Source organism: Chenopodium quinoa, unplaced genomic scaffold (assembly GCF_001683475.1).
Source record: "Chenopodium quinoa cultivar QQ74 unplaced genomic scaffold, ASM168347v1, whole genome shotgun sequence".
NCBI lineage: Eukaryota > Viridiplantae > Streptophyta > Magnoliopsida > Caryophyllales > Amaranthaceae > Chenopodium > Chenopodium quinoa.
The window spans coordinates 5392581-5416048 of record NW_018743212.1 but is presented as its reverse complement, the minus strand read 5'-3'; the positions used below and the strand labels follow the sequence as shown (position 1 = coordinate 5416048).

The window sequence follows — 23468 nt, the reverse complement described above, 5'->3', positions numbered from 1 at the left end:
AGGGTTTCAAAAATCATACTCCTTGCTTCAATACTCAAATACAATCAAGGAAAAAGGTATGTATTATTGTTGTTTTATGCTTTCAGAAACTTAGATTGGGGGTTTGAAATGAAATTAGGGTTTTGAAATAAAATTGTGATTTGATTATAGTGAAGCATTCGGCGAATTAATTAAATTAACTCAAATTTCATAAATTTCATGTTATGATTAACAAAATTATGGTTGTCATTGATGTTTAATTTACCACAATCTATAAAAAAAAAACCCCCAATTTACCTAGCTCTTTGTCTGATATGCATGAGTTTAAAAACAATAAATTTCCAAAGCCTGGTACTCCTCTAATGTTGTCTTTGTTCATTTTTAGTCTCTTCGATCCGTGTTGTTGAAAAAAATTACCAAAAAAAATTGAAAAGGAGAGAGGAGAGAGAGAGAGAGAGAGAGAGAGAGAGAGAGAGAGAGAGAGAGAGAGAGAGAGAGAGAGAGAAGCAGTGGGAATCTAAATTGTGAGGAAAAATTATGGTGGGTTAGCGTCACTAAAGGGAATTATAAAAGAAAGAAAATAAGTGAAAGAACAAATAAGGGGAAATCGAGATAAAAAAAGGAAAAAAGAAGGGAAATTGAAGGAAATGACGTAATGCAAAGGCGTTTGGGCAAACTGGTGGTAAAATTTAAGATTTTGAACAATTGTTGGTGGTAATATAATTTTTTTTTGTTGGTGGTAATTACGAAAACGTGAACTATAGTAGGTGGTAATCATCAAAATTTTCCAAAATCAATGAAAAACAAGTATTTTTAATGGCATAAAAAAGTTTTCACGTGGATCTAGATCTATATATTTCGGATTCGCGAATCGGACCACTTATATTAACTAAAAGCGGATCTGGATCCGATTTAGATCTAACTCATTGCCATCCCTAGTGATGAGGGGGGAGGAAAGAGAAAGTGACGGAGAAAGGATGAGAGAGTAAGGAGTGGTAAGGTGGCAGCAAGAGAAAGTGACAGTGGAAGAATGGGAAAAGGAGAGAGAATGGGGTAAAAATTTAGCATATAAAAATTAAGTTAAAGATTTTTTTTTTTAAAGCTGAACCATTAAAGTTGCAACACGTGTCATATTAACTTAATCAACTTGTTGTCAACCAGTGAAGAGTTATTTAAATAAAATACCCCATAAAGGACAACTTATTATTAGTTAGTAAAAAAAGTTTGCTTATTTTAAGATCAAACTCCAATGAGTTTGGCTTCTTTTTTTTTTTTTTTTTTTTTTTTTTTTTTAATAGTTTTTCTTTTAAACTATCAAATCATAAATCAGATCTGATTTGGTAAAGATTCGAATCAAATCAACCTAACAAATTAACAATACATTGATCAACATATTTGGAAAAGTGATCACAATAGATTTACTTCGTTTATTAGTTTCTTTCTTTATAACTAATAAGAGTGTCAACTATTTAGATAAATTTCAAATTTCAATCCAATTCAAATCAAATTATTAAGTTGGATTGGATTTTTTTTTCCAAAAACTATACTGAATTTTATGTGATTTTTAAATTAAGGGAGTTTATATTTCAAAAATCAAATTATCAGATTATTTTTAGATTTGTAATTATCTAAGAAGACTTGTTTGTTGTATAATTTGTTAACGTTGAAACAAAAATGTTGGAGGGTGGCCTAGGTTAGCCCAAGCTTAATTTGGTTATGACAACAAGGTGGGTAACAACCATTAAATTAAAAAAAAAAGAGAAAATATATTAGAAAGGTGTATCATTTCAGGTGAGCCTAATCAACATGCACAATTATCACACAAATGGATCGGGGGGGGAGGGGGCAAAAATGTGGAGTATAGGGTGAAATGGGACTATTAACACATAAATAAAAGGGTTGACTTATCTTTGGAATATTTCAGGACATGGAAGAATTTTTAGAAAATATATGTCATGCCAATATACATCATATTCACTTGAAAATTAAGGTAAACAAAGATGCGCTAGCTACGAAGAAGGGGGCCTAGAAAAATGGGTGTTATCGTGTTTACGTAAATGAAAAGTGTGTCATTCGTGATTCATCCAAGGGAGGAGGAAAAAGGGGCTCATTGATTCTGAGATTGCAATCTTAATAGAAGGATAGGGACTTGTAGTGAGTTGGGAATTAGAATTGAGACCAGCAACTAAGGGATTGGTTTGTTGATTAAAAAATCACTTAAGTACTTTATCAATACGAAAAATGAAGAACTTACAGCACACAAAGTACATCATTACAGTAATTGTGGAGCATTTTTACCGTAGAAATGAAATTGTTTTCATATGAAACAAGCCTTCTTTGGAAAGGGAAATGACATACAAATCAAAGAGGAATATATTAACGAGATTTTAATTCCCATTATGAGGTGTTTGGAAGAAATATGTGGGGCAATATAAGAGGTGGAAAGCAAGAATAGGGTGACAAATAGAAAAAGTGGTTAGAAAGACAATATGATATTATGACGTCCAATACTAGTTAGCTCAAATGAAGGCTTTTAAAGGGATATAAGATGAACTGCGATTGGGAGGAGAATGAAAACATGTACAAATTGCAAAAAAGTCTTAAAAGCAATTAGAGAACCAAACTCAAGCAAATACTAGTACTAGTATTAGAAATACAACTTATTAATTATTACTCATCAAAGTTTCATTTTTTTTCGTTGCATTAAAGTGTTCTGAATAATAATGGTCGAATCCCATAACCTTACGACACTTGCCAAATAGGGTAGATAACCTTATTCTATTTTTCACCTTTTACCTAAGAAAAGAAAAGAACTTCCAACAAGTAGAGCTCTTGGGGGTAAAGTCCTCAAAATCTTACCTAAACCTATCCTCTTGACCTCTTCATCAAAACCACGAGTAAACAAATTTTTCACAAAATTTATCCAATTTTCACAATTTTGAGGTAAAAGAGAGAGAGTGCGGGAAAAACCCCAACTCTTCGAAATTTCGAACCCCAAACCCCGCTCTCTTCTCATTAAATTATTCCACAATTTCATTATTTCTACACTTGTAATTTTTCATTTTCATTCTTCCCTTTTTCTTCAATACATCTTCTTTAATTAATTCCCCCAATTTTCAGATTTTCTCCTTTTTAGGGTTCCATCTTCTTCAATCTCAATCAAATTTTTGGGAAAGTACCTTAATTTCTAATTCTGAATTCTAGGGTTTTAGCAACAATGGTGAAAGTAAAGAAAGAGAAAGGAAGTACTAGTAAGAATGCTGCTGCTACTGTTGTTGGTCGAGAATTGAGGAGTCGTAAAAATGGCGCCGGTGATTCCGTCGCCGTAGAGCGGAAGCCACGGCCGCCGTCGCAGCGTGGAGGTGCAGAAGAAGAGGAGGAAGAAGATGAAGTAGTTGTTAGGAGAAATCTTCGGTTCAGATATCTCGCCGTCAAGAATTTACTATCTGGTTTTTCTCTGTGAATTTTGGTGTTTTATTGGTGTTTGTGTTGTGATTATTGAGCTAATGAGTTGAATTGAATTGGTAGGTGGAGCTGATGATTTGTCACGGCCGGATTCCGATAGGTTTAAGACTATGATTGATGAAGTTGAGAGTTTGCATAAGAAAGGTGTTCATTGATTTCAAAATTTAACATCCTTTTATGTTTTTGTCAATTGTAATGTAGTTTTATATAATTATGCTTTTGGCTTTTATGTGGTATTCAATTATGTGAAGTACATTGCTGATTAATGTCTTTATTTTTGAATGCTGTGATATTTTTAGAAACATGCATTTAAATTATTATAACCTGAGTTAAGTGTATAAGGTCTGCTTGCTGATATTAGCAAATGAAGGGGGGATTAGGCCAAAGAGGGTTTTTAATGTAATTAAGTAATGATGTCATCAGGTTCAACGATAAAAAAATCTCGCGAGGGAAAAAAAATGGCAATTCAACCAATGTGATTGATGTTTGGTTCTTCCTGGTTAGGGCACTCGTAAGTCACAAGTATTGTGAAATTGTAGGTTTGATTAAGGGCCTTGAGTGACTAGTGTAACCACTACTCACTATTTGGCTAGCTTTATGTTTGATGCATTGATAAAGTTGGCTTGACTTTATGTGCATTGTAAAGCTAGTGGAATAGGTGCTAAAAGATGCCAATTTTACTTCTTTTATTGGCTGTATGTAAACCTGTTGTGGGATAGTGTTTAGAGAGTCAACTAAGTTCATGGTGGGACTCTTTGACTGATATTTTTGGGCATTTTCTGAGCGGCAAATTATGCACTTTGTATGTGCTGTGCTTGCTTTATAAGGAACTTATGAGGCGTCTGTTTGATCTTGGGGTAAACACATAATAGAAAGTTAAGCTGACGAAGAAGTGCTGTAATTATCTGGATAGTAGTTTAAGAATGACATTTATAATAGCATTATAGAATTAAATTTCAAAAGCTCATGACATAGACTAATGAAAGCATGAAGGTCCTGGGTAGAGGCAGAGAATTAACATAGATTGTGAGGGGATTTGATTGTTACTTTGTTAGAGAATGCTCTCTTTCCTACTCTCTCTCAATGGCATTATTAGCTGATAACTTAAAATTCTTAATTGTAGTACAACTCAAATGGGGAGGTCTCAATGCTCAAATATTCATATGAAGATAATTAATAAAGACAAGTTTTAGGACAAATTATGCATTAATCTTGGTTTACATTTTGTATTCTCTATGTATTGGTTTCAGTTCGGAAGCCTCGGGAGCAAGTGGCTGATGCAGAGGCTTTATATGACATTACAAGTAGTTTTGTGAAAACTGTAAGGGCTCAGAAAAATGAAGGCGTGACTCCATCAGATTTTGTGTCTTGCCTGCTTAGGGACTTTGGCCATCAAGGTGGTGGTGCTGCAGGCAGTTTAGATGGTTCCGGGAACATGATACTTTGGAAAGACATTGGGCTTGCAGTTTCTCATATTTTCAGAAAAGGCACTGGATGTTGTACCATGTTAGTTACTTTCTGCAAACCTTTCCATTGCTCCAAAATTTCTCTACTGTTTTATTTACCTAGATTTCACATTTGCCTTTGTTAAATTGTCAGGCTAGGGCCTATGTCTTCTGAACTAAAGAGAAGGAAGACTGTAGTTCGGAAAAAACATGTCAAGCCAACTGATACTTCACGGCCTGAAGAGGTAGGGACTGTAGAGCTGCCTAGTTTGTTAATTGACCTTTTCAATTCTTGATTGTTAGGGAGAGACAAGTTGATCGGTATGCTCGTACTTGATATATATTATTGCAATGCGTTTTGCATATTATTCACTAGATGCCTGTTTGGTTGTATTGCAGCTTGAAAGCACTGTGGAAGAGAAAACTGATACAGATAAGAATATGTCGATAATGTTTGGCATTTTGGGGAAATACCGAAGGGTCCGGCTTGAAAATTTAATCCTGAACAGAACGTCTTTTGCACAGACTGTGGAAAACTTATTTGCTTTGTCATTTTTAGTGAAAGATGGAAGAGCTGAAATCACTGCAAATGCAGATGGCCATTTTGTTTGTAAGAGCCGCTGCTAATCGACTGATTTATATTTATGCACAAACTATCTCTATGATGCACTCATTGCCTCATTGGCTAATGTATTGTTTCTTTTCCTTTGGCAGGCCCTAGGAATGCTCCATCTGCTGAAGAAATCACATCAGGCAAAGTTGCATACAGTCACTTTGTCTTTAGATATGACTTCAAGGACTGGAAGGTAAATCTGCAGTTCAAACCCCATCCAGCTGCTTTACTGTATCGTCCATCTTTAATCTTGCGAGAATTCCATTGTATGACCTACTTCAAGGACTGGAAATTAGTGATTCTGCTTATTTTAGTACAGAAGCTGAGTTCCATTGAATGTTAGCCAGTTTGCATAAGCAATGTTGATTAGGCCCTAGTAGCACCAATCGCCCAAGTTTGCTGTTTGATTGATAGTTTCATCTAGGTTAACAGGCATGCTGCTTGATCTTTTAGAAATAGGCTTAGCATGTAGCTCAAACTTTTTCCAGCTAAAGTGATTGCCAACACAGTCGATTTGTGCTTCTCTCATTATTTTGAAGCTTGGGTTGGAATTATCCAAGGCATGGTTGGCTGGAAAACCAAGCATTCAAATTCATGGGATTCATGAACTTTTCTGAACAAATATTCACTATATCACTACGTATCTCTGAATAAGGTGTTAAAGTTGGTGAATTTGTCAAGAACAGCGAACACATTTTGTAGTATTGCAGCATGCTTGTTACGAGATTAATGGTTGCTGTATACCATGGACTTTTCAAATTTAGCGAAGTGAAACATCCGAGGACTTAGCTGATTCAAGGATGTGCTATAACATATCATTTATTTGATTTTACAGTTGATGATGGATTCTGTTGGAGAAGGCGAGGAGCTGATGCCACACAGGGTTCCAGCAGACATATCTGCTGATTCAGAGTTACCAACTGAATCTGAAAATGTAGTTCCCGAAAAAGCTGCTACGACGACCCCAATTAGAAAATTATCTAGAAATCGAGGTCTTGTTCTACAAGAACAGACTGTTGAAGACTCACCAGAGAGTGACGAAAATAGATTAAGAGCAGATTATATCAGAAAGGGAAAGCGCAGATTAATATGAGGCTAGGATGATTTGTACAGCATCTTGATCTTAGGCACCTTCATATATTAAATAGTATTAGATTGTATATAATTATTTTTAGTTTTATTTTTTAGTTTCGTCATATGCTTCAGGTTTTGGACGAGTTTAACTAATGTCCTAATTATTTCTTAAGTGGCTGTCTTCTTTACAGCCTACATGGACTATTTAGTCTCGTTTGACTTCATGAGATTTGTACCACGCTCTCGAACTTAAGCAAATATTAAGTCCTTACTTCCTCAGTTTTAAATTAATTGATACGTTTCTTTTATCATGTTTGACAATGCATAATTTTAGTCGCAGACAACTCTAATTATCAAAAAAATCATAAAAAGTTGATACTTTGAATAATGAAAATACGCGTTGAGAGGAAATTTAACAAGATTTTACATGATTATGTATTTCTTATAATTTATCATCTATTAAAGCTAGTCAAAGTGGTTGATGAATAATGTCGAAAGTTAAAACATGTTAACTACTCCGTAATTTAGAATGGAAGAAGTATAACTATTAGGGCATTATTATGTTTATAATACTTCGCATCACTAATCTAAATGTTTTTGAATAGTGTTTCTCAATTCAACCTTATCGATTCTTTTTCTTATGTTTTTTAAATTTTTTGTTGAGTACATTTAATGTATTTATCATAAACTTAGAACGGTTTGAATTAAACTGAGCTCATTTTTTTTTGCATAGAAACTGAGTTCTTTTAACTTAACTAGTTTTGTCTAATTTAAGTCCAAATGAAATGATTTAAGTTATGGTTAAATGTTAAAACTAAAAACTATAATCATACTTAAGTAAATCTAACTTCAATTTATGGGTGATATATTGTCCCCAACTTAGTATCCAACTCTTCCATACATTTTTATTCTGTATTAATTTTCTGCCTTTTTTCCACAAGGTTTTGTAACTCTCAGGATCAACCAAACATTTTCTTTACTCTAACATATTCTGATTTTCTGATATCATACATTTGTCCAATCTTTACAAAAAAAATAATCTTACATTTTGATTGATCAATTATTAGAATCAATAAAGTAATTCTAATATTGTCTAGAATTTTCATAAAAAAATATAAAAATTAATTTTTTTTTCTCAATAAACTATATATCACCAAAATAAAAACAAGTACGAAAGTACTACACTTTATACGGGCTTGGGTAGGTGAAACCCACCCAATAGCATCACGCCCAAATCATCAATCCAGCCATTGGATTCTTGATATGCTCAATCAAGATAGCACGTGACCTCCTTTCACTTTATACAGTATTTAAACTAACCGACTTTAATTTTCCTTTTTCTTTTTATTTATAAATAATTTTATTTGAAGAGTTTTTATGTATTTTTTTTATTAATTTTAAAAAAACCCATAAAACTTCCATTTCCATTTCCTCTCCACCTCCTCACCTCAAATATTTTTCTTATCCCTCCTCACCTCAAATATTTTTCTTTTCCCAAAAACTCTTAAAAGAAAATTATAAAAAGAATTAAAAAAATAAAATTTAAAAAAATCCATATTTTTTTTGTAAAATCAACCTCAAGCGCTCAATATTCTGTCTCCTAGTTTCTCTCTCTTCGGGGCGTTTCTTCCTCAACCTTTCTTTCTCTCTCCTCCCCAAACCTCTAAACCCTAGTTCTGCTAGGGTTTTCATTTTCTAACTTCACTAATTTTTTCTCAATTTTTTTTCCTTTTTTTAATCTAGGGTTTTATCAAATTTGGTGTTTAATTTGCAATTTTTGCTTAAATTTTGTTGGGTTTAAAATTCGATTTAGCTCGAAAAACTCAACTTCAAATGGACGGTCGAAAGAGAGGAAGGAACAACGATGCTGGTGCAGTTCATTCTAATGGCGGATTTAAGAAGCATAAGCAAGGTTTGTTCATTTCTAGAAACTTCTCAAGTGTTTGAATAATTTTCTAGAAACTTCTTTTTTACATTTCTGTGTTTCTGGACTTGGATCTAAACTTAGAAGAAAGAAGTTAAAGGGTAATCTTTTGCTTGTAATTTGTAGAATTATTGTTAGAATTGAATAGATTTTTTACCTTAATAATTATGATTTTATTTTGGTTTATTTTTTTCATTTATGTGAGAAGTACAAGATTGGAAAAATCTCTGATTTGGGATTTTTGTACAATTGATTTTCTTTGTATAATGAATGGGGTTTTACCCAACTGATGTCACTATTGTGATTTGTACCTAATTTGGGAAAAGGGTTACGCTTTAGTAGCCCATGTGGATGCAATTTCGAATTTTTTTCAATAGGCCTCATTTTTGTAGGTTTGAAGTGTACCTAGTACTTCTTCTGTCACACTTTAGTAGGCCACAGGGACCTCCCAGAATAATTGGCCACTATTTATATCAGTGAATTATGTGATATTGCTGATTTTAGTGTTATTACTCGTAGTATTTGTTTGGACTCTGAAGTGTGATGCAAGTGATAGTGTTCAACACTGCAACTCCTTTTAATGTTGCTGCTTGTGTGAAATATTTTGATTTAATAGATTAGGGATGTTTGGTGATTTGGGTGTAAGCTTAAGGATAGATTGCTTGCAGTTTATTTTGTGTGCATCTGCTACGTTTATCTTGGATTATAAGATCGTTATCTATTTGTTTCGAGATAAGTGAAGTAGGCAACTCCAATTTATAAATATAACACTTTAGAGCCATTGCAGGGGATTGTAATCCAAAAGGCTAACAGCTATAAGTATAAAGTCAAGCTATCATAGGTCTATAGTACATATTATCTAGCCGGAGCATATAACTTGTGTTAAATTTACTCCGTATTAAAAGACTTACCCAAATGTAGACATTTCTGTATTAATGTGTGCAGTAAATTGTGTCATGTGATGAAGCTATTGGTTTAGTAGTGCTTTATTATTTTCTATAATTATATGTAAAGTCACTTCAATTAAGTGTTTGATTATTTTCAACTTATTCAACACAACGAAGGCAAGGAAAACTCACAAAAAATAATTAATGTTTTGTAACAGAAACGGATGGTATAGGAAGCAAATCAAAGCCTTGCACCAAGTTCTTCAGGTTCATATCTTTATCTATTTAATTAATAAATATCAACATTTTAGCGTATCGTTTCTCAAATGTTTTGGGTCTAAACTTGTTCTATCGAACGGATTTTATGGTCCATCAATATATAAATTCATAAGCATGCAAGTTATGTAAATTGCTACATATTCTATTAATCTCTCTGCTATTGTCAATACTTTTGAATTTCTAGTAGTCTTTCATGTAGTATCGTCATTCTTCTACCTTTCTTTTCTCTTGTTATTTTTCAAGTTAAGTTGTATATAAACTTTCTGCCTCTATGATTGGGGTTTTTACTAAATTTTTTAATTATAGTGTTCTTAACCAACTAATTTTTGCTTCTATTGTTAGAAGAATATTTGACCAGATTAGCTTCATTTTTATTTTGCTCCTTTCCTGAGACCTTTATACGTCTGTTCCAGTTGCATATGAATTTACTGTTTCTGCTTATTTGGCTATCATTTCTGTAATATGAGCCTAGGTGTTAATATGTAGGATTTAGTTAATTTTAATGGAAATCAGTTTCTATTGCAGTGATTCTGAAACCGATGAGTATGTTTGTGTTCATGATGTTGAAGATTTTGATTGGAAAATTTTGAGTACATATTTATGTTTCTTAATTTCACCAAGTTTACAGCTCTCATTAGTTTATCTTCAATCTAAAATATATTAGTGGGCCTTAGAGATAATAAAAATGGATGAAATTTCGTAATATAAATGCGTGTGATATATTCATGGTGCAAGAAGTAGCCTCTCCTTGTTGAGGTTCAGTCATTTAGGGATAACTTTTTGGATTATGTATTGATGTCATTCTCACTTAGCTATATTATACTTTGCCTTGTGACACTCTTTCATACTAGCTTTGCTCTTGCTTCTACCACTTTGACCGCTAGGAAAATGTATAATTTCGTTATGTGATTGAAAGTATGCTTTTAGTTGTAAAAAGAATATGTAAGAAGAACATTGGAAGTTACTTCAAGGTAAATTAACTTTGTATCTCCAGGAAGTAGGTTCGAAATGAAATCTTTTAGGTCATATCTGGAACAATGAATTTGTTTTGTAGCTTTACTGATTCAAAGCTGCTTGATGTCTGTAGTGATGGACTTGTTTGGGGAAAGTTACCTGTATGCTTGACAATATTACTAGTCAGCTTTAGCTTATCTGATCACAGTTGATCTTTAGAAGCAATTTTTGTATGTCAGTGGTCTCACTGGATTTTAGCAAATTTTGATTGATTAATGTGGGTTAACTGTTTGTGGTTCATTCAAGTTATGTTTTTGGTTAACCATGTTGAAGTAGATGTTATGTCTGGCCGTATTCATCTGAAATGAATTTTCTGTTCAATTGTGTGGATTCAATTTTAAAAGCCTCTTCAGTTAGTAACATGATCTAAATGACTGATGTGCTCTATCAAGATGTGTTATATTATTTTCTAGCACCTTGTTTGTGGCTTTGTCTCCTGGAAGAAGTGCTTGTACTTAATCCTGTGGAGGGTGTGAAAACTTTGGTCTGAATCAGTTAGTATTGGTTCCTTTTCTTCATGCTAGCTCAATAATTGTTTGTGCTGTTGCTGTAGGGAAAGGATGCCCAGTCTATTTGCAGGAGACTGCTTTTAGACGAGGATTACTTTGTTTTATGTGGTCCTCCGATTTATTTCTTATGCAACTTTAATTGAGCTAGTTAATGCTTGTTGTATTGCAGTACATCTGGATGCCCATTTGGAGAAAATTGCCACTTTCTACACCATGTCTCTGGTGGCTACAATGCTGTTGCTCAGCTGATGAACCTTCCGCCCATGTCAAGAAATGCCCCACCACCCCCACCCCCGCCACAGTCACACAATGGCTCTGCTCCTGCCGCCAAAACCCGCCTGTGCAACAAATTCAACTCTGCTGAAGGGTGCAAATATGGCGATAAATGCCATTTTGCCCATGGTGAGTGGGAACTTAATAAACCTGTTGCTCCACCATCCTTTGATGATCCTCGTGCTAGGGGGGTCATCCGATGCATGGACGCTATTCTGGGCGACATGAGCCACCGGTTCCTGCTGGTCTTGCTGGTGCCTTTGGCGAATCAGCAACTGCTAAGATTAGTGTTGATGCCTCCTTAGCTGGGGCCATCATTGGTAAGAGTGGTGTGAACTCGAAACAGATTTGCCGTCAAACAGGTGTGAAGCTTTCGATTCGGGATCATGATTCTGATTCAAACAAGAGGAACATTGAACTTGAAGGAACCTTTGATCAGATCAAGATGGCGAGTGAAATGGTACATGATCTTGTAGCAAGTGTCAGTGCAAATGCTCCCTTTAATAAGGCTCCTGTAGGACCAGCACCCCATGGACCTACCTCAACTAATTACAGGACCAAGCTTTGTGAGAACTTTACAAAAGGTTCATGTACTTTTGGAGATAGGTGCCACTTTGCTCATGGGGCAGCCGAGCTACGGAAGTCTGGAGTATGAGTCTTTGCGGATCCCAATTTTGTTTGTTGGGTTTTCAGTCTTCATGATGATGGGTTTGTGAAGCTCTTAATCTTGAATATGGCTAATCCAATCTAGACTCTTTTTAGTAAAATGAGGTTCAATGATTCATAGAGATGGCTTATTCGCTGCTTGTCATTACTAGTTTGTTTGTTTTCCTTAGGTTTTGTGGTTGGATGATACTTGTTTGCTTTTCCCTACCTCTAATAGATAGAATTCTGCTAAACATGGGAGGTATTGGCTGGTCATTACATTCAACTAATTGCTGTCAAGAGAAGATAGAAAGAAGGTACATTGCTGCATGGTGTTGTAATTCACGTTAGAGCTGTCATCAGAGTAATCAGACACAGGCTGTATTTGCACTGTTTTCGGAATAGCTATGTCATGACTATAGACCATTGACTCCTTCCATTGGCCTAGTGTATGTTTAGAATATATTTAGCTGCTAAATCTCCATTTTCATGTTCGTACTTGATCTTCTTGTGCATTCATCTTCATGTTGTGGATGCAATGGAAGTTGATTTATTTTAATTTATTATGTGGAATCCATGTTCATGGGTTATATGTGAGCAGGTTTTGCAGTTGCGAAGATTTGGAAGAGCTTGTGTTTTTAGGACTAATCAATGTGTTGTTTTTGCTGCACTTAACCGCTCTGGTTTTTGTTAACAAAATTTAGAGAGAGCATGTTTGCTTCTGATGTGCTGTTCGAAAAATTACGCTGATGTGCTGTTTGAAAAATTACGAAGTTTGAGCATGTTTGTCCAATGTTTCTCAATCCATATGCTAACAGAACACACGGATAGAAGCTTTTTAATTATATGTAGACATGACTCAATTGTTAAATGCTTGAATTACAGTCAAAATACTCTACTCAAACTTGAATATTTATTTACTCCTACACTAACCTGATTTGAAAAGTTAACTTCATATATCTTCTATAATACCAGTAAATTGGACCTTGATGTACCTTCTACGTAACGAGTGTCATAAGATCAAAATTACAAACATTATTAGTTTGTTTTCCGGTTGTAATACTATTTTCGTTAAATGAACCTTTTGAGAAAAAAAAAAAAAGCTCACAATGTTTTTACTAAAACATTAAAAATACAATCCCAAGCATCAACTTGCTATATTCAGTGAAGGGGTTCTCTCATCTTGAACTCTAATGTAAGCAGGGGTTCTCTCATCTTGAACTCTAATGTAAATGACACTGATTGTTTTCATACAATGGAAGAGTGTAGGCGTGTAAGAAGAACATTTTACAACCAAACAATTAAAGATACAAAAAAAACAAAACAATACGAATCAAAACAAGTTGCTAATAGAACAATATTACAAATCATCTAGGCCACTAGATTGAAAGGTGAGATATCCTATGTTTGGGTATTACCCATATAGTTCCCCCTATTATTTGCGCATATTTAGCCCAATTTGAACTATTTGGCTGGGCCTAGTCCACTTATGTTCGAACCGGTCCACTCATCATGCCAAATGAGCTCCAAGCCAACCATTAGAAGGTGCTACTACATAATCAGCAATGGAGAAAACCTAATTAAAATACTTTCATTTTCACTGTGCTCACAATAATCAGAAAAGGTTATATGTTCTTCCTTCTTTCAGTTTTTAATATTTATATTTAAAATCTTTTAATGAAAGAAAAATGGTCAAAAAGATTAAAAAGTAATAGAAATAGAAGTACATATATAACTTGTTTCTTTTCGGTACAAAAATAAAAAAAATAAAGAAATTAACATGTCTGGTACCTTACAAACTTGATTCTTAACAAGTGTGTATTAATCATGAAGGCATGAAGCAAAGTCAATCTTATTAATTTTAAGGTGCATTATTTTACAAATCAAAGTAGCAAATTAATTAAAGCATTTAGAACGATCAAGTGGAGTGATATGAGCCTCAAAATTTTAAAACTAACATAGGTGGTGATGAACTAATGAATTACAAACCAAAGGAAACACTTCTCTTTTTTATTTCAACAGAAAACAACAATACAAAACATAATACTCAGTATCCGTATTATGCTAGATGAACATCAAAATACATACCTAAATACATCAAACATTAATTAAAAAGCATGAAAACGTGACACACCTCTTCTAAAAATACAAGAAAATGTCACTCACACCACACCAATCTATGAAAAACAACTACCTAGCTAATCAAACATTATATCCGGTTCCGGTGTTAGCCCCTCCACCAGTATGCCGGTTCGTGGCCGCGGTCCTAGCCCCCCTACCAATAGGGTGAGCCCCAATAGCATTAGTCCCTTGCTCAACGAACCCACCGGCAGGCTCACCAGTCCCATGTCCGGGCATAGCGGACATCTGGTGAGTCCCGGTGGGAAGACCAGTAGTTCCAGTGGTGGAGTGAGTGTGAGATCCAGTAGTAGTAGTGATGGTAGTATTAGTACCATCACTACTACCAAATAAGCCAGTTCCGGTTCCGGTTCTGATTCCAGTATTTCCTGCAGCAGCAGTCTTAGCATCCTTCTCCGCAGCATTATGGCTCATAGCCTGCTGTTTATGAAGCTCGGCCTCGGTTAAGCGCTCCTGCTTCCTCTCGGTGGCCAAGGCCTTGTCGTACTCATCATTGGCTTTCATCTTGTCAACCTTCTCTTGCATCGTCGCCTTTGTCTTGTCCATCCCTGATTTCGCTGACGCCGCGATGTTCGCGGTCGTCTCCTTGACGGACTCTACTGCTTTCTTTCCTGTCTGCATCTTGGATTTGGATCAAACTAACTGCCTGAAAATTATTGCACTCTTTGATCTCTTTTTTTGCGGGGTTAATAAGATGTTTTATGTTATGAGCTTTCTTTTTATGGTTGTGAAATTGGTTTTGTTATGACTAAATAAGGTAATATGGTTCTCCCTATATAATGGGTTTTTTTTAAGAAGTGAGAAAGGGACACGTGTTGGGTTACATGAAGATTAGAACCAGAGAGCTCCACGTGTATAAGTACGTGTTGAGCTAAGGAACTTGTTTTGCACTTGTTAGAATTCTATTCATCTTTAGGGGCTGTAACGGATATGTATGTATTAACGTGAGCAACTTGGCTTTGAAGTTTGGGATTTTAATGTTCAAACTACACCGTGCATAGGTTGGATCGGAGCATGAATGCATATTTTTTTTTTTTTTACCGTACTTCAACCCTCATAATTTTTTTAGTTCGATAATTTGCGAGGGATGAGTGGCATTTATGCCACTATTTCACCCTCTTTCACTAATGAATTTCCCTTATTTGTCACTTGTTTGCGCCTTCTCTAGCCGTTTTTATCTTTGTTTTAGTTACTTTCGTTCTTTTTCGTGTTTTTCCTTTTCTTTTATCTTTTCTTTTGCTTTTCTCTTTTGTTTGTTTGTTTTGATAGCTCTTGGCACTCATAGGTGGAATTAAAGATGCTAAATGGAATTAAAGTTGCTAATGTGGCTAGGTCCAAGAGGAGGAGATGCCTAAGGGTGAAGGCGCGCAGCAAGGCCGCGTGCACGGGCACCAAGGCTGCTGGCGCGGGTCAGGTTTTGAGCTAAAAATCTCAACTTCTGGAGATGGTTGGGAGAAGGCTCGGAGAGGCCTCCCCAGGTGACCGCGGGCGCGACAGTTAATGGAAAGGGCGTGGCGAGTTGGGTCTTTCCAAGTTCGTACCCACGATGGAGAGGGCGCGGCAGCTCCCGGAGAGGCCTCTCCCCCACTCGCTGCTCTTGTTTTATCAAGACACTATAAATAGTCCTTGGATTGAATTTCATGAGAGACCTCTATTCCAATATCATCGAGAACATTTGTAGAGAGAAAAACATCAACATTTTAGAGAGAGAAAGTAGCTTAATCTTCAAGTTTTCATTATTGTAATCAAGATCTCTTCAAGTTTTCTTCAAGTTTTCCTCTTTTCAATGCAACTACTTCATGTTTGCTTAATTAATCAAGCTTCATAATAGTAATCTCTTTACCCTTATCTTTTGTTTGGTTTTATTGCTCTTGATAGTGTTTATTTCCATCTATTTCTTTCCTTTAACTTGTTTCATTGTTTTTTCTTTGGTTCTGAATCATGTTTAGTTTTGTTAAGATTGAATCCATGCTTAGTGTAGTTGCTATGGCTATCTTCTCTTCTCTAGCTAGGGAAGGGGGTGAAGATCATGATTAGTTGAGTTTATATTGATGATTGATTGGGTTTTGCCTTGCGTTGATGATTTTGTGCTTAAAATGCTTGATGTGCACCTTTAGTTCCAATATTTGAGTTCTAGATTAGATGCATGAGAATGATCTAGTTTAGGTTTGATCTATTTCATCAACTTGCTTGAGTGATTGCATGAGAATGAATTATTTGAGTAGAGTTTGTACTCCTTGGTATGAATCCATGATGATTATCATTGTTGTCTTAGTTGATCATAATTGGAACCCCCTCTCCCTAGTGTTTTTGATCATATTTTCCTTAAAATCTTGTTTTCCATTTTTATTTTAGTGTTTCTAGTTTGAACTTCTTTATTTTGCTTGTTTTAATCTTTTTGGTAGATAGTTTAATCTTAGAAATTCACAAAAACAAACCAAAATACCCCTTGTTACTTGCAATAGATTCTTAATTCCACTTTGATTGTGCAATATCCCGTTTCCTTGTGGTTCGACCCTAGCTTGCCGCTATCTAGTGTAAACTTGATAGAGTTAGATTAGGAATATAAATTGTTAATTTGATTTAGGATAATAGACATTTTGAGAGTGAGGGGGAAGGCCAGTTAAGGGATTCCCACCCTCAAAGTGTCATTAGTGGGGATCCCCAACCTCAAGGTTGGAAGATACAATCCTTACCACTAGACTAAGCTTTATAAGCTTGGTGGATCATGGAATAGAAGTGTACATTAATATAATCTTCTGCAGTAACATGCTTATACGAATATGCCATATGCGCCTAAATGAGCTAATAGTTAGAGAATAGAGATTTAGAGTAGTCTTTGTAATAGTTTTTTTTTTTTTTTTTTTTTAACCGAAAAGGAACTTATATTACATTATGGTGCTTAAAAAACACCCAGAAAAATGCATCAGATTGATGCTAACAAAATGGAACTCCATGATGCTTACAGTTAGAAAAATAGCAAGCATGAAGTCCAAGACCTGTAATCTAGTCCCTATTAGAAGCCAATACATGAAGCAAATTAAGTAAAAAGTACTAGGAAAACTAGAAAAACTAAGAAGAGCATTAGTGAGAAAATGGTACTTAGTTTGTGACTTGAAGCAACATTCTTTAGAAGGGATCATTCTGCAGTTGCCATGTCGAGACAAAACCTCAACTCCTTTATATAGATGTCAGTGAAGGCTGGTGGGGAAGAGTAGTGTAATATAAAACCACTCCATCATCTGATTGTTCCTTGCCAATGGAAGCTAATCCGTGTGCAATCTTGTTTGCTGATCTTTTGACATGAAGAAGAGTGATAGACCATTGCCTTTGCAGAAGATCAGCCACATCTTTTGTAATTACTGCAAGCTGATGGTCCATGTATGCTTTTGGGTTCTCAAGCATATAACACAGGGCTTGAGCATCGGTATGGCAAATTTGATTTGTCTATCCCAAGCAAGAGCAAGACCTTCCCTGATTGCAATTAGTTCGGCTCCCAGAGTCTTGATTTTGGTTGTAAATCCCAGCTGCCACTTTCCCTTGTCACATCTTATTATACCTCCAGCACCTGCATTGTCTGTGGCCAACCAGGATCCATCTGTGTTGACTTTAAAATACCCTTTGGGGAGGTGCCCAAGTTCTGCATGCTGCTAAATGAGGGAGCATCCTTATCCACCCGTGAGAACTTCAGATTGCAAGAATAATCGGCATTGACCTTGTTAAAGATAAAGTAAATTGAAGTTTCTAAATTTTCAAAAACCTGTTTGTTTCTAGCAGACCAGAGATGCCACAAGGCAGTAGTAAACAAAATTTTCCAGAAACCTTCCTGTTTGAAATTAAAATCCATCCAATTTTCAAAGTTGGTGTTAAAAAAGGGTTGTAGATTAATATTAAGGTGAGGAAATTTTGTAAAGACAATGGACCAAAAAGCTGAGCTAATCAGGCATTCTCTACAAAGGTGGATATTATCTTCTGAATGATTCTTATATCTAACACAAACAAGGTCAACATTAGGAATCTTATTAGCAAGAGTTGTACCAACTGGGAGAATTCCCTTAACAAATATTCCAGCATAACATCTTATATTTGTAAGGCATCTTAAGTTTCCACATCTTCATCCAAGGAAAATTAACTAGGAAGGGGGTAGACAGGTTAGGGGAAGCAGAAGAGGAAAAATATGCAGATTTGATAGTGAAGGAATCGGAGTTATGCAGGGACCATTGAAGCTTATCATCCGGGGAGTGGAAGAGAGGTAGAGGAATTGCTTGGATATATGTAAGAATATGGTTAGGGAGGAGATGAGCTATGTCATTAAGGTACCAAGATTTGTTTCTAATTATGTTGTAGTGGCCTTTTAGGTCAGGAATCTTAATGGAATCATTAAGGTAAAAAGGAGAGTCTCCAATCCATTTATGATTCCAAATGGAAGTGTCCTTCCCATTGCCTATGGTTTTAGTTAGACCTTTCTTTAGGAGTTCCCTCCCTTGAAGGATATCTTTCCAAATGGAGGAGGCATAAGGGGAAGGGTTACAGTCCATGAAATTAGAATATTTAAGATATTTGGAAGTGAGAAGTTGAACCCAAAGTTTGTTAGGTTGATTTAGTATTTTTCAGCCTAACTTTGCTATGAAACAAAGATTCCACCTCCTAAGGTTTCTTATTCCAAGACCCTCTTTTGAAATAGGGTCACAAACCACACTCCAACTGGTTCTAGGGATGTATCTCGATTTATCAACTCTATTCCAAAGAAATTTCTTGACATTTCTTTCTAGTTGACTCAAAACCGACACCGGAATAAGATTTGTTTGCATGGAATACATAGGATAGGAGTTGAGGATAGACTTGATAAGAGTACAGCGACCCGCCATATTAATAAGTTAACTTTGCCAACCACGAATCCTAGAATTAGTTTTTTCAAGAAGATCATGGTAGTCAGCAATTTTTAGCTTGTTAGGGCTAATCATGATTCCTAGGTATTTCCCAAAGTTAGTCGAGTTTGAAATGTTACAAAATTCAAAAATAGGTTTCCTAAGATTATGGTCCATCTTTTTAGGAAAAATGATAGAGGATATTTGGATGTTGATAGAGAGACCAAAGATCTTCCTAAAATTGTCCAAGACTTCCATCATACAAGCAATATTAGAAAGGTCAGCCTTGCCAAAAAGAAAAACGTCATTCGCATAAAAAAGGTGGGAGAGATTGATGTCTTTGGACATCTTAAGGGGTTTCCAAAGCTTGTTATGAACCTTTTCTTGGATCATGCGAAATAAGCGAGCTAAACATAGCACAAAAATGTAAGGGGAAAGAAGATCCCCTTGTCTAATACCTCTTGAGGGACGAAAAGAGTCAGTAATTTGACCATTCCAAAGGATAGAGATAGAAGGAGAACGAATACAACTAAGAATAAGAGAGATGAGCTTGTCAAGAAGATTAATAGCCCTTAGGGTATCTTCAATAAAACTCCATTTGAAACTATCAAAGGCCTTGGTGAGATCAATTTTTACAGCTATTATGTTAGCTTTTTTGGTGGCTTTATTGAATCTATGGGCTACTTCTTTGATGATAATAATATTTTCATCAATGGAGCGGTTATGGATAAAACTAGATTGAAAAGGGCTTATAAGCTTATCCATTAGAGGTTTTAATCTCCTTGAAATACATTTAGTAATAAGTTTGTAAATCGTGTTACATAAACCTAGTGGCCTAAAATCATTCATAGACTCAGGGTTCTCTTTTTTTTGGGATAAGGCATAAGTAGGAATTATTAATAATATCAAAAATATTACCAACAACAAAACAATGTTAACAAAGTCAGAGATAGGTTCACCAATAGAAGCCCAATTATTCCGGTAGAAAATAACCTGTATACCATTAGGACCAGGTGAGTTAATACCATTCATGGCTTTCAGGTTCAGTCTGATCTCCTCCGCAGTAGGGCAGGATTGAAGATGGAGGATGATATCATCCTCAAGATGTTTAGGAAAGCTATAAGCTTGGTTGCAGGGGAAGTTTATGTCAGAGGAAGAGGAAATGAAAATATGAATAAAGTAGTCTCTAGCCATTGTTTTAAGGGCCTGAGGTTCATCTATCCAAATTCCATCAGAGTCTAATTTTAAACATAAAATTCTAAAATTCTATTCCTAGCTTTTCTAATCTTAGCAATAAGGTGAAAATACTTAGTATTACAATCATCATGTTTACGCCAGTCAAGCCCAACTTTTTGTGCCCATAAAATGCGTTCAGATTGATAAATCATATTTAACTCATGCAACAAAATCTTTTTCAAAACGAAATAAAAAAGTTGAGTAATTTTTTGAAAGGCTTTTATGAATTCTATCAATGCGAGCAATTAATCTATTCTTCTTTCTAGTGATATTGCCAAAGACATTAGTATTCCAGTTGTTGATGGAGGATAAAAAATTCGATCTTCCTTTTAGGAATTCAATATTACCAATTAACCAATTATTAGCAAAAAAATTGTTAAAATCTGCATGCTGTAGCTAGGCCGTTTTACATCTAAAGGGATAGTTTCCCGGAATATTATTATTAAACAAGGAAATAAGTAAAGGATTATGATCAAAGAAAGTACGAGGTAAGTGAGTTACCTGAGTGTTTAGAAAGGTATTGAGCCAGATCGGGTTCGCCAAAGCTCGATCAAGTCTCTCCCTTATATTAGCGCACCCTTCTCTCGCATTATGCCAAGTATAGGGATTTCCATTAAATCCCAAATCAACTAGACATGCCGCATCAACTAGCATTCTAAGGTCATTAGCCTGAGATTGGCAGAAAGAACAACCTCCCATTTTTTCATTAGGAAACATGACCTCATTAAGGTCACCAAGAACCAACCATGGTGTGTCATCAGGGGGTAAGTCATCACGCATCTCCTTCCAAAGACGATGTCTCTCAGAAGGAGAAGAAGGAGCGTGAATTCCCGTAAGCAAAACTTCATGGTTATTTGGTTTGAATTTAAACAAAGCATGAAATTAATTGCTTTGTTTCGTGCCACAAATAATAAGATCAACCGAGAGTTTGTACATTAACCAAATCCAACCTTTAGTACGGTTTGGTTCAACGAACCTAAGGCCATCGAAGCCTAAAAGCTTATTGACTTTAGCAGCTCGATTGCCATTGCTTTTAGCCTCTAGTATAATAAAAATACTCGGTTTGTGAGTCGCGATTATATCCCAGGCATGAGGGATAAGATCGTCTCTGGAAGCACCACAGACATTCCAAATTATGACTTTCATATTCTAATTTAGGAAGGTGGGGGTAACAAAATTATCAGACTTGAGGATTTCCGGTGGGATCATGGGAAACAAAGTTCTCCAATCCTCCCAGAGGGCAAAATGGTCCATTTTTGTTGTGTCCTCTAGAGCTAGAGTGTTGAATTGACTACCTTATATTTTGATGATTGACTTACGTAAAACAAACTCCGACTAATGATGTTTAAAAGAGTCTTGGTTAAGCAGAAGATTCAGGTTTGAAGTAATATGTTCCGGAGTAGGAACAACAAAGTTTGGAAGACTTGATGATGAATGCAAGCTTTCAAGATGTCCTCATATCTCTATATACTTAGTTACTCAGTGTATGAACTTAAGAAACAAAAGTGTTGGATGGAACTAAGAAGAAACATGAAGTTCCTGAAGGAACCTGAAGTTCCTGAAGGAACCTGAAGTTCCTGAAGGAACTTGACGATTGACGGATGACTCAGAAAAGTTTTTAACAGTTTTCAAAATCCTTAATTTAAGGAAGAGATAAAATCAGTTTGAAAATATTGGGATAAAATCAGTTGAAAAAATTTATTTTATAAATAAATAAAATCTAAATAATTCTTTAATTTAAAAGATAAATTTATTTTAAATTAATTAATTGTTTAAATATCTTTTTAATAAATAAATATTTATCTTTTTAATAAATGTTCTTTTAAACTGATTTTTGACTTGGTAAAATTCTGTTTGCTTAAAAACAGGATGCACGTTGGATTTGGGAGTCAAGTTAGTGAAATCATGGTTCTCAACTTCCTCCACTTACATCCCAACTTCCCAGTATAGATGAACGTGGGATTGAGGGGGAAGTAGGAACATGATGGAAGCTTGGATAATCTCCCTATAAAAACAGATCAACGTTAAGTTTTGAAAGTGTGGAAAAACAATCTTAAGTATTCTGAGCATAGAGTTTCAAAGTGTTTAAAAGAGAAGTTCCTTCCATCCTTAGTCTCTTAAGTTCTTTAGAAAATACTTGTAATCATTGTGTAATTGGGTTTGGGTTGTGAGAGTTGTAAAGTGTGAGATTTGAGAGAGTTGTTTACACTGTACAAGTGATTCGGAGTAGAATCACAAAGTGTGAGAAACTGTGATTGAGGGATCACAGTTGGGTAACTTGAGTTCCTCACGGAACTTGAGTCTAGGCAACGTATTAGTGATTGTAAATCATTTTTACATAGTGAATTTATTCATTGCCTATCTCAGTGTCTTTTCTCTTAGTAGTAGATTTAATTCCGCAAAATTTACCATAGTTTACATACACTACAATTCACCCCCCCCTCTTGTAGTATACATTGTTCTATCAATTGGTATCAGAGCAAGGAACTCGGAAAAGCAGGAAGCCCTGTCGAGTCAAGTTCCTGGAGGAACAATGTCAAAGGACGAGAGACTAGCTGAAGGTTACTCTACACAAAGACCACCACTCTTCAATGGGAAGTACTATGCCTATTGGAAGACAAGGATGGAGATGTTCATACAGTCCGAGAATTATCAAGTCTGGCGAGCTATCGAAGTAGGAGATTACGAGGTAACCAAGACCAATGCAGAAAATGAGGTAATTCCTAAACCTATCTCTGAATATGATATAAATGACTTTGAGAAGAAAGAGATTAATGCTACTGCTAAAAAACTCCTAGTTTGGGGTTTAGGGCCAGATGAACACACTCGTGTTATGGGATGTAAAACAGCAAAAGAAATATGGGATTTACTAGAAATAACCCACGAAGGAACTCATGAAGTCAAACGTTCTAAAATTGATATACTGCTTTCTAAATATGAACGTTTTGAAATGGGTTCAAAAGAAACTATTCAAGAAATGTTTACTCGTTTTAAAAATATTACTAATGAATTAGTTTCTCTTGGTAGAGTTGTTCCTATGGATGAACAGGTACGCAAAATTCTAAGAAGCCTTCCTGAAGATGAACGGTGGAGAGCCAAAGTGGCTGCTTTGCAGGAA

General features: G+C 35.4%; 3 protein-coding genes and 1 pseudogene across 5 annotated transcripts; 2 read left to right on the top strand and 2 right to left on the bottom strand.

Moving 5' to 3' along the window:
* The first annotated feature begins 2880 nt into the window (after positions 1–2880).
* Positions 2881–6863, top strand: LOC110734521 (non-structural maintenance of chromosomes element 4 homolog A-like). The gene is made up of 7 exons (XM_021914686.1): positions 2881–3428; positions 3508–3588; positions 4695–4950; positions 5044–5134; positions 5289–5499; positions 5604–5695; positions 6338–6863. The coding sequence occupies exons 1-7, from the start codon at positions 3197–3199 to the stop codon at positions 6593–6595; spliced, it is 1221 nt and encodes a 406-aa protein (XP_021770378.1). The 5' UTR covers positions 2881–3196; the 3' UTR covers positions 6596–6863.
* Positions 6864–7970: 1107 nt separating this feature from the next.
* Positions 7971–12697, top strand: LOC110734518 (annotated as a pseudogene).
* Positions 12698–14084: 1387 nt separating this feature from the next.
* LOC110734520 (11 kDa late embryogenesis abundant protein-like) lies at positions 14085–15128 on the bottom strand. Its single transcript, XM_021914685.1, has one exon. The coding sequence runs from the start codon at positions 14865–14867 to the stop codon at positions 14310–14312; it is 558 nt and encodes a 185-aa protein (XP_021770377.1). The 5' UTR covers positions 14868–15128; the 3' UTR covers positions 14085–14309.
* Positions 15129–16570: 1442 nt separating this feature from the next.
* On the bottom strand, positions 16571–21632 carry LOC110734517. Of its 3 annotated transcripts, none has more exons than XR_002513834.1 (2): positions 20852–21632; positions 16571–17931 (listed from the first exon to the last, which is right to left on the bottom strand). XR_002513834.1 is itself a non-coding variant. In XM_021914683.1 (2 exons), the coding sequence occupies exons 1-2, from the start codon at positions 21128–21130 to the stop codon at positions 17606–17608; spliced, it is 570 nt and encodes a 189-aa protein (XP_021770375.1). In that variant the 5' UTR covers positions 21131–21632; the 3' UTR covers positions 16591–17605. The 3 variants fall into 3 exon arrangements, 2 of the variants coding, with proteins under 2 accessions (XP_021770375.1, XP_021770376.1); XM_021914683.1 differs by having other exon boundaries at positions 16591–17896; XM_021914684.1 differs by having other exon boundaries at positions 16591–17893.
* Between the last annotated feature and the right edge of the window lie 1836 nt (positions 21633–23468).